At 37.0% G+C, this 19,043-nt stretch overlaps 3 protein-coding genes across 13 annotated transcripts in view; 1 reads left to right on the forward strand and 2 right to left on the reverse strand.

Annotated features, from left to right (window-relative positions):
• The window catches only part of MED12L (mediator complex subunit 12L), a 341,010-nt gene that overhangs the window by 106,597 nt on the left and 215,370 nt on the right, over positions 1 to 19,043 (forward strand). The window lies entirely within an intron of this gene.
• Positions 2,443 to 7,906, reverse strand: GPR171 (G protein-coupled receptor 171). Its single transcript, XM_005546115.4, has 2 exons — positions 7,794 to 7,906; positions 2,443 to 4,091 (listed from the first exon to the last, which is right to left on the reverse strand). Exon 2 carries the CDS (start codon positions 4,057 to 4,059, stop codon positions 3,100 to 3,102), a length of 960 nt encoding a protein of 319 aa, XP_005546172.1. The 5' UTR covers positions 4,060 to 4,091; positions 7,794 to 7,906; the 3' UTR covers positions 2,443 to 3,099.
• Positions 15,734 to 19,043, reverse strand: part of P2RY14 (purinergic receptor P2Y14) — a 61,346-nt gene continuing 58,036 nt past the window's right edge. For all 5 annotated transcript variants that reach the window (XM_005546112.5, XM_005546109.5, XM_065540088.2 and 2 more), the window contains one exon: positions 15,734 to 18,252. In XM_005546112.5, coding sequence (XP_005546169.1) covers positions 17,212 to 18,228 — 1,017 coding nt within the window. In that variant the 5' untranslated portion in view covers positions 18,229 to 18,252 and the 3' untranslated portion in view covers positions 15,734 to 17,211. The remainder of the gene's footprint in view (positions 18,253 to 19,043) is intronic.

Below are 19,043 nucleotides of genomic sequence, written 5' to 3' on the forward strand. Positions count from 1 at the left end.
AATATCTCCTGAAATGACTTTCAAAATTACCAAACCCATATATTTTTTTCTTATTACCATTAAAAGTCTCTTTTTTTGTAATTTTTCTATGTCCAGGGCCATTTCAAAACTTGTCAAATGATCAAACCCATATTTTTTTCCTTATTACAATTAACAATCCGTGTTTTGTTAATTTTTCTATGTCCAGGGATGTCATTTATCACTGCCTGAATAATATCTATAATTTTCAGCTGTTACCTATAGACATTATTCATTTACATTATAATGGAATAACCTCACAGTTTATTTAGGGGAGCAGAAAGGGTAGCCTTATATTTTAGAGATGTATCCTAAAGAATTTATAGATGAACTATCATGTCTGGGATTTGTTTTTAAAATATTCAGGGTAAAAAAGGGAGACGATATTAACATCCAGAGTTTATTTAATAGTAATATACCAATGTTAACTTCTTAGTTTCAACAAATGTACTGTGGTTCTCTTAAGTCATTTACATTAGAGGAAACTGGCTGAATGGGTATGGAACTCTGTGTACTATTTTGCAACTTCTCTGTAAATTGGAAATAAAAATTTATTTAAAAGAAAGAATACAGGGGGGGATGATAAATTAAGCAAAGACGGCAAAATGTTGAAAAGGGTTGAAACTGGTTGAATGGTTGAGGGCTATGTGTTCCTTTCTTGGGTAAATGGAGCTTTGCAGGTCTCTCTCCCAGGTGTCTGGGTGTCAGAGCAGGACCCTAAGCCTCAGCTTCTTTATTCTGTTGTTCCCGTGACCTTGGTTTTACAGCCTTTCCCTGCATTTAACATTCTGCTTCCTTGGAAGAAAGAGCTTAAATGATTTTCAGTGACCATGTGTCATAATGAATCATGAGATAATTTAACTATAACAATTTGTGAAAGAACTGCTAGACAACTGATACTGTAGGATACATTTTTTAATAGCTTTCCACCACCGGTTGCCCTAAACTCCCTGTTACCATGAGTGCAATTCAGAAGAAGCCAAAGGATATGCTAATATAACACTGACATTAGGAATGCTACTGTCTGTTATTTTTCCCTTAATGAAGAGAGAAAATCTGACTAGCTTCTCATGCATGTAAGGAAACTATAAAAACGTAGTTAAGAAAAGTGTTTTCTATCTCCCCGTATCTCATATGGGGCCCTACTAAGTGAAGACCAAGGAGAAGAGGATTAAAGGAGGCTTGACCAAAGATTCAGAAAAATAAAGTAGTTTCATGATGCTATTCTGTGAATAATACTTGATCTGCCCATTAGTGAACCATGTTTCCTAGACTACCAGCAAACACAGGTTCTAGTGGATAGGCATTCTATCAGCCTGCAGCTGAGGTAAGTCATTTACACTGTGTCAGATGTGTAAGGCTGCTGGAGTTTCTGTCATTACCATTAGCTAGCTAGAATTGTATAGCATTATCTTGTTGTATGTTTTATAATAGGCACTTTATGTATTTTCTCATTTATTATTCACTTCAGAGTCAGAATATATTTATGGAATTGTAGATAGGATTTTCAAGCTTTAGAAAATAATTTGTGAAATGCAAAAATGAGTTTGGAATCAAACTCGTTTTCCTAGCTTCCAGGAACACCATTTTTTAATCATTGCAGCTAATGCAAATGGATTTACCAGCTGTTTTTATATGGGCTTATTTTACTAATGAAATAAAAAACACAAAGTCATCATGTATGGTTATCTAAATTTTTCCAATATTCTTTTTCCTAACAAGTCTTTTATTTAATGCTGTGTATTCTTTCTGCATCACCAGCAGTGGAGAGAATTTGATCAGAGTTGTGACTCTGAGAGCTGGAGTCACCTTATACTTTATCGTTATTTATTTATTTATTTATTTATTGATTTTTGAGACGGAGTCTCACTCTTTTTGCCCAGGCTGGAGTGCAGTAGGGCAATCTTAGCTCAATGCAACCTCTGTCTCCCAGGTTGAAGTGATTCTCCTGCCTCAGCCTCCCAAGTAGCTGGGATTACAGGCATGCACTATCACACAAGGCTAAATTTTGTATTTTTAGTAGAGACGGGGTTTCACCATGTTGGCCAGGCTAATCTCTAACCCTTGACCTCAAGTGATCCGCCCGCCTCAGCCTCCCAAAGTGTGTGAGCCACCACACCCGGCTGGAGTCACCTGTACTTTAAACTGGGGCCCTACATGGAGTCAGGCTCATCTTTCTGGACCTGGGCAGCGCTAAGTAGCTCAGCCCATGCTACATTCCTAACACGGCCTTGCTATGTGAAGTCAGTGTATCTGTTTTGTAAAGACCATCTGACTGGTGCTGTTTTACCATTGATGTGCTATCGATGTGATTTGCTAGTTCCAAAAGCACTCGTTTCAGTAATTAGTATAACTTAACTCCCTCTGAAATATTCTAGGGTCTCTGTTTCGTATTATTCAAAATAGAAATGAGAAGTCACTAAATTTATTATTACTAACATCAGGAAGCCTTTATTGTAACCTATAGATAGAATATAAGTACAAATAATACATTAAAGATTGTCTATATTTTTCAAGACTTTTTATAAATAAAAGTTTTTGATTGTGTTAGAAAAAAATGAGACATTAAAAAATGAAGGAGTAATGAGCTGAAAGACTACCATCTTTTGAAGTGATGGATTAGAAATAAAATAGGCATAAGTAGTTTTATGTAAGCTGCATTTTTTAAAGTAATCTGAAAGGCTTTAAAATTAAGTTGCTGGTGGGCTTTCTGGTAACTTACATGGAAATTATTTTTTATATTTTTATCAAGAAGTCAGTTCCAGGCATTTAAATGAATAACTCATGAATACCTTTGGGTCTATGTCATGGGCCTCTTTTGGATTTCAAGGATATTGCAGGATTTTACATTCGTTCAATGAGACTCTTTAGTTTTTTGTACAAATATTTGGGTTAATGAGTAGCAACAAGTCTAACAATAAAGCTTGACTTGCATTTAGAAACAGGATTTCTAAGTAAACCTATCCATATTTGCTAGCTAATTGTATTTTTTCTTACTTTTTTTTTCTCCCCCTCTTTCCAAGCTGTATTTAATTTTACGGTCCAGTAAGGCAGAATTGGTAGCACAAAAAATGCTGTCTTTTATGCATTATTTTCACATCTTAAGTTTTCTTTCTGAGCCTTGGTCTCTTTAGGTGAGGCAAAAGTCTCAGTGACCTTTGAGCGAAATGCTTTTGAGAGATGATAGTACAGGATAGGATCAAAGCACAGGTTCGACACAGCCAGGAGCAGTGTAGCCTCTTTGGCTTTGAAGAGTGAAATCCTGGTTGAGCAATCAGTTATGACTTCTGTCTGGCTGAGGGTGTATGGGATTCGGACAATGTGGTAAGGAACAAAGCATATGATGTAGCCTGTGGTCACTAAAAGTATGTTGATGAGAGCCTTTTTCACATTTGGATAATTTTCATTATCTTTGTTTCTGTAGAGCTGTTGAATTACAAGGCAATTGGATATTAAAATGATGGCTGAGAAATTTAAAAATATTGCTACACATATGAAATTTGTCAGCAAATGCCAATTTCTTCCAAATTCCTTTTTAAACTCCATACAACCCACATTTGACTTTTCCTTGATGTCTTTGATGGGAATCATCATATTTGGCACCATTATAAGAAGGACCATTAGCCACACAACCGTTGATATCATTTTGGCAAATCCAGGTTCTTGTATTCGGTAGATCTTGCAGCTGTGTGTCAACTGAAGACAGCGATCAATGCTGACAAATGCTAAGAAGATAATTGATAAGTACATATTGATATAGATGAGGCAGGCTGTTACTTGGCAGTGGAATATCTTCAGTTTCCAAGGTGCCACACCCAAGTCAACAACAATTTTCACCGGTAATGCCAGAGTAAGCAGGAAATCAGCTGTAAGCAAATTAATTAAGTAGATGCTCACACACCTGTGATTCGTATTCTTCTGTATAAAAGCCCAGGTTGCAAAACAACTTCCAATAATTCCAACAAGGAAAACTAAATAAAAAAAATATGTGAATGGCTCCAGATCTTTATAAACTGGGCAAAAGAACGAACTGTTTGTCATCTTGAGGGAAAGTAAGGATGACTTCTAAGACTCTGTAAAATAAACAAGGAAAGGGAGGTTAGTAATTAAAATTAGCAGCTATTTTCTTTAAAAGACATTTGTCTTCATAATACCATTGTATTTCTAGTTTTTAGAATTTTAGTGGTGAACTTGCCAGACCATGTGGCCTGGTGAGAACATACTAGATTGTGAAGATGCCTGGGTTTTCCATTGTCTGATTTTGTGACTTTCAGGAAATCCCATGCAGGTTTGCTTTTGGTAGGGATATTTTCAACCTCAGGTTTTTCCATTCCGGTAGTTCTTGTTACCAGTTGGGTTGGAAGTTAGTTTGCAGAGGAGATAAGTGAACTGAGATTCTGAGAAGTAGAGAGAGGAAACTAGGGTTGTGGTTGGGCCCGAAGAGGCTTTTTTTCTTGTTTTGTTTTTTGTTTTCCATAGATTCATGTAGCTCCTAAGGCTTGGAGAACACAAGCTGACCGGGGAAGTAAGGAGTTGATGGAAAATTGTCTCCAGCCTGGTCGTGAGACTCTGTCTCAAAAAAAAAACAAAAAACAAAAAACACACACACAAAAAACCACAGTTACCAGAACATGGATGTAAGTTTGTAAGTTCATTCGTTACAAAATCCTTGGAGAAAGGTTTATTTATATTAGTATCAAAACATGTGACTTCAACACTTGAGTTTTTTTTTTTTTTTCTTTCATTGTGGGTTTTGAAGCAGTTAAAAGCCCAGAAGCATAAGACATACCCTTAGAACTACTGTGATCGCCACTAATAATGACAGTGAAGTCTTGTCATGTCCCTCCCAAATCTGGAACATTGAGTGGGTTTAGTTAAACTGATAGGGCTCCCTTTGACCTGGTCTATTCAAACTCACATGCTTAGAGCTAAGGGTACATTAGTAACCTTTCTGGTGCTGCTTGTTGGTGTGGGTCCTCCTTTTGCATATTAAACAATGTTCTTTTGTTTTAAAGACCTCAAGATTATTTTTGTATTTTAGCAAGAAAAAATTTTATGCTATAATATAACCTTTTTAAAAGTAGCAAATAGTAAGTTATAGTGACCAACATAGAAGGCCACATCAGCTACTCTGTAAGCGCCCTTTAATAAGAGAATAAAACTTCTGACGTCTTTCTAAATTTTAATTTCCCTAATTAGTTAATGATCCTTTGTGTGCATTTGTAATGAAACAATGTATGCAAACAGATGAATAAGGCAGATGTACACAAAGCTTTCTAAATTCAAGTGCTGCTTAAAGGCTACATGCCCTTTCTCTTTCCCTACCTGAGTTAGCATGTTAGAGTCCATGAATAATGTAATTCTTTACCAAACTTGATGAAAATAATTAAGCAGTTGGTTTGTGTCTGGCATTATGCCAAATACTTTACATGTACTTATTTAACTTCTTATCATTTCCATAAGCTAGGTGTTGTTATTGTCCCTGCTTTATAGATGAGGAAACTGAGGCATAATGGGGTTACTTACCCGAGGTTACGTAACTGGTAAGATACAAAGCCAGGATTCCAACTCAGTCAGTCTGATCTCAGAATCACATTCAAAACCACCCCAAAACACTGCCTCAATAACAATAGTAGGATGATGATAGTAATGATGATGATGATGACTATATCTGCCAGGCTTTACTAAGGGCTTACTGTGTGGGCAGGAGCTATGTTCTAAACAATTTTTATGTAATAAAGCTGAAATAAACTATTCATTTTCAACTTTTTACCAAAATACTAAGAAAATAAGTTTAGGCTTTTCATGTATTTTGATGTTTTATGCATACAGCCACGCACATGCACACCGTACACACACACACACACACACACACACACACACACACACACACGCACGCACATTTAAAAACAAAACCTAGGCCCTATCCAATAAGTTTAAACCAACTTTGCTCTCAAAGCTTCCATAACCTAGTTTCTCTCTACCATGTCTACTATCTCTTAATCCCAGATTAAGATTGGGATTGGTGGGGTCTCTACTGTTCTGTGTACCGTTCCTTCCTGCCTTTATACTTTTGCATGTGATAGAAATTTTGGAGTCATAGGATTTTAAGGATGGATGGAAACTTTATTGATAGCCTGTCGTCTAATCCCCAAGTCAGTTGAGGAGATTGAGGGCTGGCACTGGTGTGTTCCTCAAGTTTTCACAGCATGTTCAAGCAGGACTAGGATCTGCTCTTACTGGTGATCGTCTAAGCTCTCTGTCTTTATCCTTACTATTCCTGAATCCTGCTTATTCCAGAGCCCTCAGGAAGCTTCTCACATCTGAAAGCTACTCCAGGCTTTACTGATGTCCTTGGCGACCATGAATTTTGATAGTTACCATTTATTTGCACCTTGGAATTTTGAACATACTTTTCTTCTTTATGTGAAAAATTAGTATTTGTGTGCATTGATATTGTGTCACATCTTTGCTTATTGTTACTTTCTAAGGCCCTAGGATTTTGGCTTATGCACTTTTATTTCAAATATTACATAATAATAGTAACATAATGTGTTTCTTTAAGTGCTCCATTGCTTACACAACTATAAAATAAGATTATTGTGTCAATGAGACTTATATGGTAAAGAGAAGAATTAGAGTAATTTCTTTTTATTAATTTTCTCTGTAACTAGAACTGACTATACGTATTCACCGTACATGAATAATTTATTTGAAATGAATAACTAATCATTCAATAATTCTCAAGAATCATGGAACATCTCACATTTCTCACATTTGTGTTTATGAACTTTTTTCTAAATTGCAGTGAAAAACAAATCTGTTTATTTAAAATTTTTGCTTATGTAAATTAGAGGTTAAACTATTGTATAATAACATCCTGTGTTCTATGTCACAAGTTTGAGAATTAAGTGCTTATTAAATATTTTACCAGACAGTTAACTTACCAGTGAAAATGTGAGATACTCAGAGGTAGTCCAACAACAACAATACAAGATTTTAACTGTCTCTGTAGTTTGGATAGAGTGCCCATTGCTTAGAAAATAAATAAACTGGCTGGGCACAGTGGCTCATGCCTGTAATCCCAGCACTTTGGGGGGCCGAGGTGGGTGGATCACTTGAGGTCAGGAATTCGAGACCAGCCTGGTCAACATGGTGAAACCCTGTTTCTACTAAAAATACAAAAATTAGCCACCACCATTACAGGCGGTGGCGGGCACCTGTAATCCAGCTACTCAGGAGGCTGAGGCGGGAGAATCGCTTGAACCCAGTATGTGGAGGTTGCAGTGAGCCGAGATCATACCACTGCTCTCCAGCCTGGATGAAAATGCGAGACTCCTCAAAAACAAAACAAAAGAAAAACAAAATAAAAGTTTATTAGATTTTCTATGGGAGTTGCAGTGGAATTTTCTTGAAATCACCTATTGTAATGTTTGTAGAGGAAAGTCATCTTAAAGCCTGTTGTTCCCGTTGTGAATATCTACAACATGGCCTCTATCCACTCAGTTATAACATTGAGTTACTGAATAGTTATGCTCGCTCAGGTATTCAGTCTGGTGTCAGTTATCCTGTCTTTTGGAGACAGATGAATGGGTTCATCAGATACAAGAAAATTATAGTGTCATTCACAGCTAGGACCTATTTAGAGGTCCTAAAAATTGATGCTTTCTTATACAGCTTGGCTTTTTCTACTTAGAAGCCTTAAATACTGAAAATCACAATTTTGTTTTCCATGGAAAAGCATTTGAGTATATTAAGTGTTTAAAAAGACATACCTGGGGCTATCTTCCGTGAGCCTCAGCAGGCCTTGCTGCAAGTCTTCAGAGAAGCAGGAGCTGTTTGGTTAGCCGCAGCAGTAGCAGCCCCATTGCAGGCTGCTGGCTTTACTAAAAATTTCCTTTCCTTTTTGTGTGGTTTTAAAATGTTGCATATTGACGTAGATGAAACTGTGGTTTGCAAGTAGTTTAACTTTATGAAGTTCTCCTAAAGAAGTTTTTTAAATATATACAATTTCATGTATGCTTTCTTAAGCAATTTACTTGTCATATTTTTTAGAGAAAAGATCTTCATTTGTCTATTTTAGTACCTAACCTTTTTTTAAAGTATCCAAGATGTGTTCTGTGTCATAATGATTTCAAAGAATATCACTCTTTATGCCTTGATGGGGATTAATAATTAAAGATATAAGGTGTTTATGCAATTATTTCTTCAGTATACATAGTAACACAGCATTTCAAAGTTAAAATTGAAACAATAGTTGCACTGTTTAATACCTGCTGAGACACCTATTATTAAAAAAAAGTAAACAAAAATGTATTTTACAGAGTCTGCTAATGTATGTTTTATTTATGTTATTTTGTGTTCATTATAGAAAAATCTGGAAATAGAAATAAAAAAGGAACATGCAGAGAGATAATTACTGTTAATATTTTTGGTACATAAGTTTTAAATTTTTTCTATTTTTCTAATTTTATTTTTCTAATTTATTATTTTTAAAATTTTTCTATTATTTCCACTTAAATGTTATTCCTACTATTTTGTAGTTTATAATTTTTCATTGAAGAATATATTGTATATATTTTCAATTTATGAGATTAGGCTTGTAGTTAGTATTTGTCTATTTGACTCAAACAGCTTAATGGATTGAAATAGTATTTAGTAATTAATAGATTGTGTGTAAAGGAACCCTACAGTGTGTATTTAAGTTGTTTGGTTAAATGTTCATTGTGTCTGTGGCTGAACAAGTGTTTGTTGAATGTTTGAAAGAAGGCTAGCACAGTGGGGAACCTAACAAACATATTTTCAAGAGTTTTACATTTTCTGGTTCGAAGTTGATGTGTAAATGCAAAGCCATTGCCTGGTTAGTTAGGGTCTGGTTTCTTCTAATGCTTTGTTGGCTTGGTAGGTGCTTTGGTTTCTTTTAATAATACTTGGTCAGTTTTCTAGATAAGAAAAAAGAAGATACCTTTCCAGGATCTAAAATTAATCCCTTGGTATTAGTTTTTAAAAAGAAAAATCTCTCAAAAGATGAAATGAGAAGTATCTAGCTAGGGAGAATTTAGGGAAAGTCTACGGAGACTTTTGAAAAAAATGTAAAGATGCTTATGATGATATTGGTCACGTTTCGGGTATTCTGACATCCCCCCAAATTCATATAATTATTATTTTTGCCAGTGAGGACCATAAATTATAAAGTAGGAGGGAAAAAGCAAATGTTTCTCAAACATTTTATGTTAAGAACCACTGTGAACTTCATCATCATAGTGCTAGGAAAGGATCTTTCTTTTAAGATATGTATGCTTCAGTGTTGTACAGGACTCACTGAAGAACATACTTGTAGAAAAGACAAATTTGCAGACAAGTAAGTGAGAAGTGATCAGGGCTTACATTCACTGGAGGGTAGAGGGGGTGAAAGGGAGAGAATTTAGAGATGGGTGCACTTGACTGCAAACAGTGGTGAATGATTTTACCATAGCATGGAGAAAAACTGGGATGAAAGATTTTTTACAGAGTTTCTGTTTTGCTTCTTTTAGGTAGGTCTCTTTATATGTTTACTTCCCTGGTTCACTTTAAAGTTGTAGACAAAATTGAAAAGTACAAACAATTGTACTTAAAAATCTACTCAGGCCACAGTTTCTGTGTCTGGATTGCCAAATGTGAAAGCACTAAAGTGCCCTTGTTCTCAGAGTTATATTTAATTTTTAGAATAGTGAGAATTAATCTTTTAATGGAGAGATGAATCATATTCCTCCTCTTGAGAATGAGCTTGGGCAACCTGGCTTTGTGTGGAAGTTTATTCACAGTGGAAATACGTGTATTTTTCATTTTTTTATATGAGTTTCATTTGATTTTCTAGAAGCCACTTTTTCTATCTGTTTCATTGAGGACAAGTGTTTGTGACTGTATTTAGTGTTCCAGGAAGTTGCATGTCATCACTAACACGCACCCAAGTGGGAAGAAGTGAGGCGAAGTTATTTTTCCCTTACCTTGGTCATGGCAGTGCTGTTTGTTTAATAAACAATCTGTTCATTACTTATGAGTATTTCATGGATATTTTGTATGTGTAAAATAAAAATTAAAGCTAAGTTGTCCTCCAAGTTATTAAGAAAGAAAATATTTTCTGTAGTCTCTCCTATCCATACAAAACGTGCTTTTGATTTTATTGAACACAAATACCAAACAACAGTATTTCAGTAGAAATATTTTCTTTGAATATTTAGCGTTTTTAAAATGTGCTTTTTCAGTGTAGCATGGAAGCCATTTGGAACTAATGAGGAAGGGGAAAGCGAATGTTGGGGTCGATGGTCACTGCCACAGCCAGGCGCCCAGGACCAAGGACTTGTTTTTGTTAAAACAAGCCATGAGATGCAGGAGATTCTGCCTCTTACAGATGGGGAAACTGTGGTGCAGAGAAATTAAGGGCCGCTCAAACCTGCACAGTTAGACCCTGGCATCCCAGCTCTTAATTATGCTTCTTACAATGAAAGTGTTAGGGACAGTGATTACAATGGAGGCCATCAGGTCAGTCCAGGCCCCCTTCCCATTTAGTATTTGTAACCATTTGAATTTGCATGCCATTGGGTGGTAGAACACCCAGTGTACCACAGTTCTAACCTTCCTGATGGAGTTTTCAGCCTCCGGAATGTGAATTTAGGATGCTCTTACATCAAAATAGTTTATATCTGAAAGATTTTTATGATCAGTCATTTCTGCCACAGCCTGTGCAACTCCAAATTCAGCCCTATCTCTGCAGCCGTTGTGTTTCAGGGTTATGTTTTGAAAGAAAATAATTTTTTTTTTTTTTTGCACATAATTCTCTTTCCCACCTGGATTAGCCCGAAGATTTTTTTCCGTGCTCCGAGATTGGTAGCTTTAAATCTGAGAGTGACTGTTGTGAATAGGCAGTGTAGTTTTAAAGTGAAATGTAGACATACGGTTTCCATGTTACTGTTTCTGTATTACTTAAATTCTGCCTTGTTTTTTTTCTCTTTAGTGAAATGGAGAATACATGTTTGGAAATGATTTGAAGGCAGAGGTTGTTTTTGCACATTCTTGGAATGTGAACTCAGTTAAAAGAATGACTGGTACATTACCCTGTCATTTCCCCTTGACAGTCCTTTTGGTTGTCTGCCTTTTTATTGATGTTACTGCATCAACATTTCATTTTGCCTTTTGGTTGTAAGGTGTGACTGCTATTTGGTCCATGGTTATAAAATAATTTATGGAGGGGAAATTCATAATAAAGAACGTTTAAAGATGATCTTGTTTCTTTTTGGTCACTGAATTTCATGCTTTTTTTCCTCATTTGATTGTTTATGGTCCATTTCTTATGAACTTATGACTAACACATTTTCAAAACACAGAACACATTTTAAAAACTCGTTAGTTACTTTCCAAGAGAATGTTCTTTGGAGAACGTCTCCCTTTTCCTAGCCATGTAATTTTTTTTTTTTTTTTTTTTTAAGACAGGGTCATCTTATGTTGCCCAGGCTGCAGTGCAGTGGTTATTCAGAGGTCTAATCATAGCCTGCTACAGTCCCAAACTCCTTGGCTCAAGCAATCCTCTTGCATCAGCCTCCTGAGTAACTAGGACTACAGGTGCACACCACTGCACCCAGCCATGTGAATATTTCTTGATCAAGTATTTATGAAAAATTATAACAGCAAATATGTATTGATTGCAGGCTGCCTCCTGAGCTCTTATCCTGGAGAATATTTTATGCTTTGTAAAGGAGTGATAAGAAATCTTATCACCTGCTATGTGCTGTTAGAACCTGTGGGAATCCGGGAAGTGTAATGCTCCAGACTGTGGTAGGGTGAACGGGAGCTTCTTCAGAATGAGCTACAAGGTGGTATGCTTGAGGGATGACACAGATAATTGGAGTATGAGAAATTTTTTGGGGGGACTATCAGGCAATTTAGGGGCTTAGGTGTCTCTGTGAGGAAAAGATTGAGACAAAATCTTGGATGCTCCCTGGGATTTTAATAAAGTAAGCACTGGAGAGCTCATGGCTATACAAGGGAAGGAGCTGTCAATTCAACAATGTTAGGTAAATCTGCCAGCATTGGAGTTTGCTTGGTTAGGAGAGAAAGTGGAAGATGAGAAACCAGTTAAGGAATGATTGCAGTCATTTTAAGTGAGAAGCAATAAGGATCTGAAATTACATGGGAAGGGAGGAATAGCTGAGAACCACTGCAGAAGTAAAATCACTGCAGTGGAGGGTAGAGAGGGAGAAGAGGAGACTGAAGTTTTAGTCCTGGGAAAGGAAGTCCGAGGAGAGAGGCAGATCGGTCATGTAGAAAGGTGAATTTGGTTTATTGGCTTACAGAGTTTCTATTTGATATAACTTAGATTTTTATTTTATTCTTTTTCATTTAGGTTTTAAATGTTTCTCAGAGCTTTATCTGTCATTAACCAAAACATTCTAAATGTACTTTGTAAACACTTAAGGAGCTCTGATTTTGAATGGTATTGATGTTGGTTTTCTTACTTAAAATAAGACAATTTTTCTTATTTTTCACCTACTTTCATACTATTAGATAAGAACTACACTTGGCCATGACAATTTTTTTTTATAGTTGCATGTTTTTCTTAACAAGAAAGTGAATTTGATGTGGAGTTGAAATTGGCTTTTATAAGGATTACGTCCTTATGCAGGCAATATGATAGCACAGAGAGCTGGTATTCCTTTAGAAAGATAATGGTTGAAAGTACAACATAACAGCTTGGAAAAACCTGCAAGTTAAATATAGAGTCTCTTTTAGCTTAGAAAATAGAACATTGAGGCCGGGCGCTCATGCCTGTCATCTCAGCACTTTGGGAGACCGAGGTGGATGGATCACCGGAGGTCAGGAGTTTGAGACCAACCTGACAAACATGGTGAAACCCCATTTTTACTTTTTTGTTTCTTTTTTGTAGCTGATTTACATGTAACATTTATCACATACATTTACTGCAGAGAAATTAATACGACATTTAATCATTTTGTACAAGCAGTACTATAAAGTGGTTAAAACATTTTGAAAAGTGACCTGTGGGAAAGGAAAACAACATTTTGCTAAAGTGGTTCTTTTGACGGGGATGCCTTGTCATGAAACGGTAATCCACATGCCATTAGAGTCTTGTGGAAGATAGTGACCAAAAGGAAGTAATGGCTTTTACCGTTGAAGACCACACAGTACCAAATACACAAACCCTCACAGTGCTGCTTACCCAAAAGAAATCCCATGTCATTTTGGGGAGTGATCTGTTGTATTTGTAATTTGTGTAATATTATCTCTTGATGTTACAGATATTTGTTGTATTTATTGATACTTTTTCTCCAGAGTTAAAAGATATGATGGCAACGATAGGGTTAAGGATAAAACACAGAACTAATGACACATACATGACTAACATTGTCAAGCAGAAGCACAGCTTTGTGTGAGGGTGTTTTCTAGAATTTCTGAACTCTTTAGATTACTCTGTTAGATAAAACCAGTGTATCACGAGTTTCTCATTTGTAGTTGCCAAAAGAAAGAAAGAAAGAGAAAAGAAACCAATTAAAATTGGGCTTATTGGCTGTGGGTATGGTTTTACATGAAGACTGATGCAGGCACTCAGCTTTGTAACCAGGACTGAGTTTGTAGCATGTCTTCAGTGTGCCTTCCATGGTGTCAGTTTCAACTCATAGGGTGCTCTAGGCTCTTTTCCTATGGTAGCCAGATGAAAGAAGTGCTTCTAGACTTTATATCTTTGTGGCACACCCTTCAGATAATTTTTTCAGAAACCTAGAACTTGCTCTCATTAGGTCAAATTGGATCATGTTCCATCCCAACTTGTGGCCAGTGGAATCAGACATGTTGATTGCCTAGAGTCAGTTATGGCTGGCCCCTTGTGTAGGGGATGGGGTCAGCTGCATATGATAGCTGCATAGTTGAGAACAGGACAAAATGACTTTCCCAAAGGAAAAATTTTGCTTCTGTTTCTGGGAAAAGAAGACGTAGGCTGAAGATGACCAGCGAATGAGCACTAGTCATGACAACATTTTGTAAAAGACCGTTGCAGGGTTCACCCACCTCTGGGTAGATGTCAATGTGTAATCTTTTTATATGATTATGATCTTTCTATGATCTGTTTCTTGATTACTCTTATCTCAAATATTCCTTTTATAAAAAAACCTTAAAACATTTTGTATAGGTAGTTGTCGAATCACTTATGCATCAAAATGAAATTAAGGATTCCTGTTAAAGGGAAATTTTTAGTCATCATGAGTGACTTTTGAATACCTTTCTGTGAGATTTCTGCATTCCACATGTTACAGAGTAGCCAGTGGCGTATTCTGTCTGCAGGTGTATTTTCTTTTCATTGGTGCCCCAGCAATGTAAAAACTTTGTGACTTTTCATATCTTGAAAAATGAGGAGATAATTGACTAGAGCTGAGAGCCCTTTGACCTCTCTTGGTGAGGCAAAGGCTCTCAGCACACCATCATCATTAGCTTCCCCTGTTTCCTTACAGCCGTGTTTACAGTGCCTTCTGCAGGCACCTGAGTTGTAAGCCTCGGTGGGCACCCTGAACACTGGCATGCCTGCACTGTAGCTTTATCTACAAAAGGACCCTGCAAGTGTTCACTGTTGCCCACCTACACTAGTGCTAGTGATCTCAGGGAAGTTGCTGGGTTAATTTATTATTGCTGGTGCTCTGCCACTTGGTTTTTAGTTGTTACTCTGGACCTGAAAGTTCTAATAGGCAGTAACTATTACTCAACTGTTGCTTCACCATATCCTTAACTGCATTGCATGTTGTTTCCTGAAAAATTTTACCTTTGCATTGCTATTCTGCTTTAGCATGTGCTTACAAAGGCATCTTCTCTTTTTCACTTTCACTTTTTACCATGGCCCAGTAGGGGGCATTTAAAACCCTGGTATTTAGTCATTTGTCCTGGCCAATGTAAGTTGTAAAGAATAAACACAGCCTCTTTTTTTTTTTCTTTTTTTTTTTTTTTTTTTACAGATGTAGTTAGATAAACAATTATAGCAAGCTTAGTTTACCAAGCACATTTGTGATAGCATGGCAATTTTCGTTTTTTATTTTTTGAGAGAGTCTGATTGACCCAGAATTGGGAACTGTTAGGACGGTGGAAAGTAGATACTGAGGGGGAAAAAAATACCTGTCCAGCTTTTCCTCAATTTAGGGTATTTTTTTCTGAGTTTTGCCTAAAATATTGATGAGGTTATAGGGCATATGAAGTACTTTTGTTTCTTTTTTTGACATATGGTCTTGCTCTGTTGCCCAGGCTGGAGTACAGCAGCACAATCATGGCTCACTTCAACCTCTGCCTCTTGGGCCCAGGTGATCACCACCTCAGTCTCCCCAGTAACTGGGGCTATAGGCGTACACCACCAAGCCTGGCTAATTTTATTTTTTTGTAGAGACAAGAGTTTTGCCATGTTGCCCAGCCTGGTCTTGAACTCCTGGACTTAAGTGATCTGCCCACCTTTGCCTCCCAAAGTGTTGGGAGTACAGGTGTGAGCCACCATGCCCTATCCGGAGTACTTATTCTGAAAAGTAAGTGGCAGATAGAATTTTTGAATTCTCTATGTAACTGCCTCCCTTGTATTAGCATAATACATATGCATAATTTATATGCATAATTGAACATATAAAGAAACTACATATGTCCTGACTATGAGGAAATCTGGTAATGTTTCCTCATGTTGATTATTAAAAAAATAGACAGTATTAAATTTCTTTATTAGTATATAGACAGTAAAGCATGAAATAGATACAAACATTACTTATAAAAATGTTTTGAAAGAACATTTGAAACATGGATGAGTGTCTTCTAGCCAGTTAATAGCAGAGAAAGAATTTAGTTTTGGTAGCTCTCATAAGCCAGTAACCATATGCCATGTCTCCAGATGTAAAATCCATCTGTTTTCCAGAAAAATGTGATGTGTGAATTTTCTTTTTTTGTGTTATTTTGCACGCATTAATGTAAATTTTAGATAAAAAAAATCAAGTTTATTTGCTTTCTAAGAAAATGACCTTCTTTCCCATTTGCCAACAGAATAACGTATGTTCTAGGGTGTGGGTGTGTCTTTTTCCCAGTCATCTTATTTTTCCCATACTATTGAACAGGGGAAATTGCTAATAACATACGCCAATATTTAGTTTCTCTCAGTAAAGCCTACTTAAAAATATTCTAGGTTGGGCGTGGTGGCTCACTCCTGTAATCCCAGCACTTTGGGAGGTCCAGGCGGGTGGATCACGAGGTCAGGAGATTAAGACCATCCTGGCTAACGTGGTGAAACCCCATCTCTACTAAAAATACAAAAAAAATTATCTGGGCATGGTGGCACGCACCTGTACTCCCAGCTACTCAGGAGTCTAAGGCAGGAGAATCGCTTGAACCCAGGAGACGGAGGTCGCAGTGAGCCGAGATTGCGCCACTGCACTCCAGCCTGGGTGACAGAGTGAGACTCCGTCTCCAAAAAAAAAAAAAAATTTTAATGCCAGAACCCCAGGCTTATTAAATGGCATAAGTCTTTGTAGAAAACATATTTAGCATGTATCTAGTGTCCTCAAAGTGCTATCAGAAAAAAAAAATTTTCTTGCTAAGTATACAATTAATATTCCTTTTCCTTTGCAGTGCCGTGAAGTAAATCAATGAGGGGTTTCTTAGGTGATTTTCTGGGTGTGTGCTTATCCTGCTTCTTCAAATCAGGAAAAAAAGTTGACTTTTTATTGCAAATAGCCCTCTAGCCCTTCATCAAACTGTGCCTGCTTTCAAGTTAGTCTTTAAGCACAGTGTTGAAAAGAATTACATACTAGATTCTGGTGTTTAGAGAAAGAAGATGCCTGAGTGAGTTGTCTTTGATTATGTCCTGTTTTATTTACTATATAAATTTCTACATTAACTGACCAGACTAGTGGTTATAAACTTAAACTTATTTTAATATAATAGAATTGAATAATTGTGTGTATTAATTTTTTATTAATAGAGAATAGAAAGGTCAGTATTAGAGAAATTACGGATGGATGTGTTCTCTTTGATGTTACAAAAAAGCATGGAAACTTATATTTGAATTTTATTGAACTAAATTGGATGGCAGTGCTAGAGATAATACTTATGATGAGGGCACATATTTATCTTATGTAATTGAAGATGACAACATGCACATGTGGTCTTTATTTGGAAGAGGGTAGGAACTCACAAAGTATCTATGCTTTCAAGTGTTGTATTTCCTCTTTTGGTTCTGGAAATATCTAGGTCATTCTGAGCTTTTAATGGGATGTGCAATTTCTTACATAAGATTTCCCTAAATGGCTGGCATAGAAAGAAATAAATAATAGGGTCCAGGCATACATTTGCAGCAGATAGTAGCAGAGTGAATTCTTTCATATACCGCAAGATTTCTTTTGACTGGCAGCTGTAATGAGCTTCGGTCTGACTCTTTGTGTAGGGGATTCTGGCAATATGGTAAGGTACAAAACAGACAAAAAACACGAACACGATGCTGAATATGTTGCGGCTGGATTTCTTTTTGACTGAAGTGGAATTCCGACTTGACTTAAGGTGGGACTTAAAGATCTTCTTTGTGATAGCAGTATAGAAGACGATTAACAAAAGAAACACAATCCAGAAGATGCCCACGAAGATGTAGTTTGATGCTGTGTGCCACTTCCGTCCCAGTTCACTTTTCAGTTCTATACATTTTATATTTGTAACCTCCCTAACACTCTGGTTGGTCAGAATAATATTTGGAACAGCAAGGAGGAGCATGAGCATCCATACTATCACTGACAGGAGTTTGCTGTAACTCACTGACTGGATGAAAGAAGTCCAAAGAGGCTTTACAATTTTATAATATCTGTCAAAGCTGATGAGCCCAAAGAACACAATGCTGACGTACATGTTGACGTAGAAGAGCACGGCAGAGACCCTGCACACAAACACATTCAGCTGCCAGGGGCCAAGGCCTGAGTCACTAAGGATCTTGAAAGGAAAAGTCAGGCTCATCACAAAGTCAGCAATAACAATGTTCTTGAGATAGATGATGAAACTCTTGGAGCTGGGCACGTAAAAGAATATCCATCCTGACACTCCATTGAGTAGGATTCCCGCAATGAAGACCGCACAGTACAGCACGGGAATGATCTGCTGAGTGATCAGGAGGTTCTTAGAGCAGGATTCATCTGGAGGCTGTGTGGAGGTTGAATTGATCATCTTGTAACTTCTGAAGGCAGAGGCCTGAAAAGAGGTGTGAACTAGTCACTCACAGGGCACTTATGGTCTCCAAGACATTTGCTGAGTAGTAAGGCAAAGGGCAATGAATATAGTCAAACCTACCAAATTTTTGAAGCCACCTTTTTACTCTGTGTAAGTTAGACACTCATCCGTCCCTCCCTCCCTCTCTCTGTTCTTCCTTTTCTTTCTTTTGGTCTTCCTTTTCTCCTTTCCCTCCCTCTTTTCCCCTTTACCCACTCCCCGCTCCCTCTTTTCTTCCTTCTCCGCTCTCCCCCTCCCTTTCCCCCTCCCTTTCCCCCGTCCCTTTCCCCCCTCCCTTTCCCCCTCCCTTCCCCCCTCTTCTTCCTTTTTTTTGGGCACTGAAAAGGGAAGAATGGAGTAGCCAGGTGGCAGTAAAGAGAAACTGGAGCAGCAGGGCAGTTTGAGAACTTCTGGGTAATAACGGAGACAGCATGTCCCTAAAATAATAATGGTTCCCTATTAAACTCCAGAGTTCTAGGAAATACTCACTTAGGTATAATCTTAAAAGGTAATAACTGTAAAAGCAGAATTAATGTTTTATTTTATTCAGAATCCCATGTGTAATGTATTTTTTTAAAACCTATGTTGGAAATGCAATTGTTTTTTCCTAAAAGAGAAATTTTTATGGATTCATAAAAATCATTTATAAGTGTTTACATATTAAGAGCTATTCAGACAGACCTTACTTTTAGAAAAGTGTATTCTACATATATGTTGGACATGAGACAGTGTCTAACAAGCATATACATTCAAATGTTAACTGGTATTTTTGG

This window comes from Macaca fascicularis, chromosome 2, assembly GCF_037993035.2.
Source record: "Macaca fascicularis isolate 582-1 chromosome 2, T2T-MFA8v1.1".
NCBI lineage: Eukaryota > Metazoa > Chordata > Mammalia > Primates > Cercopithecidae > Macaca > Macaca fascicularis.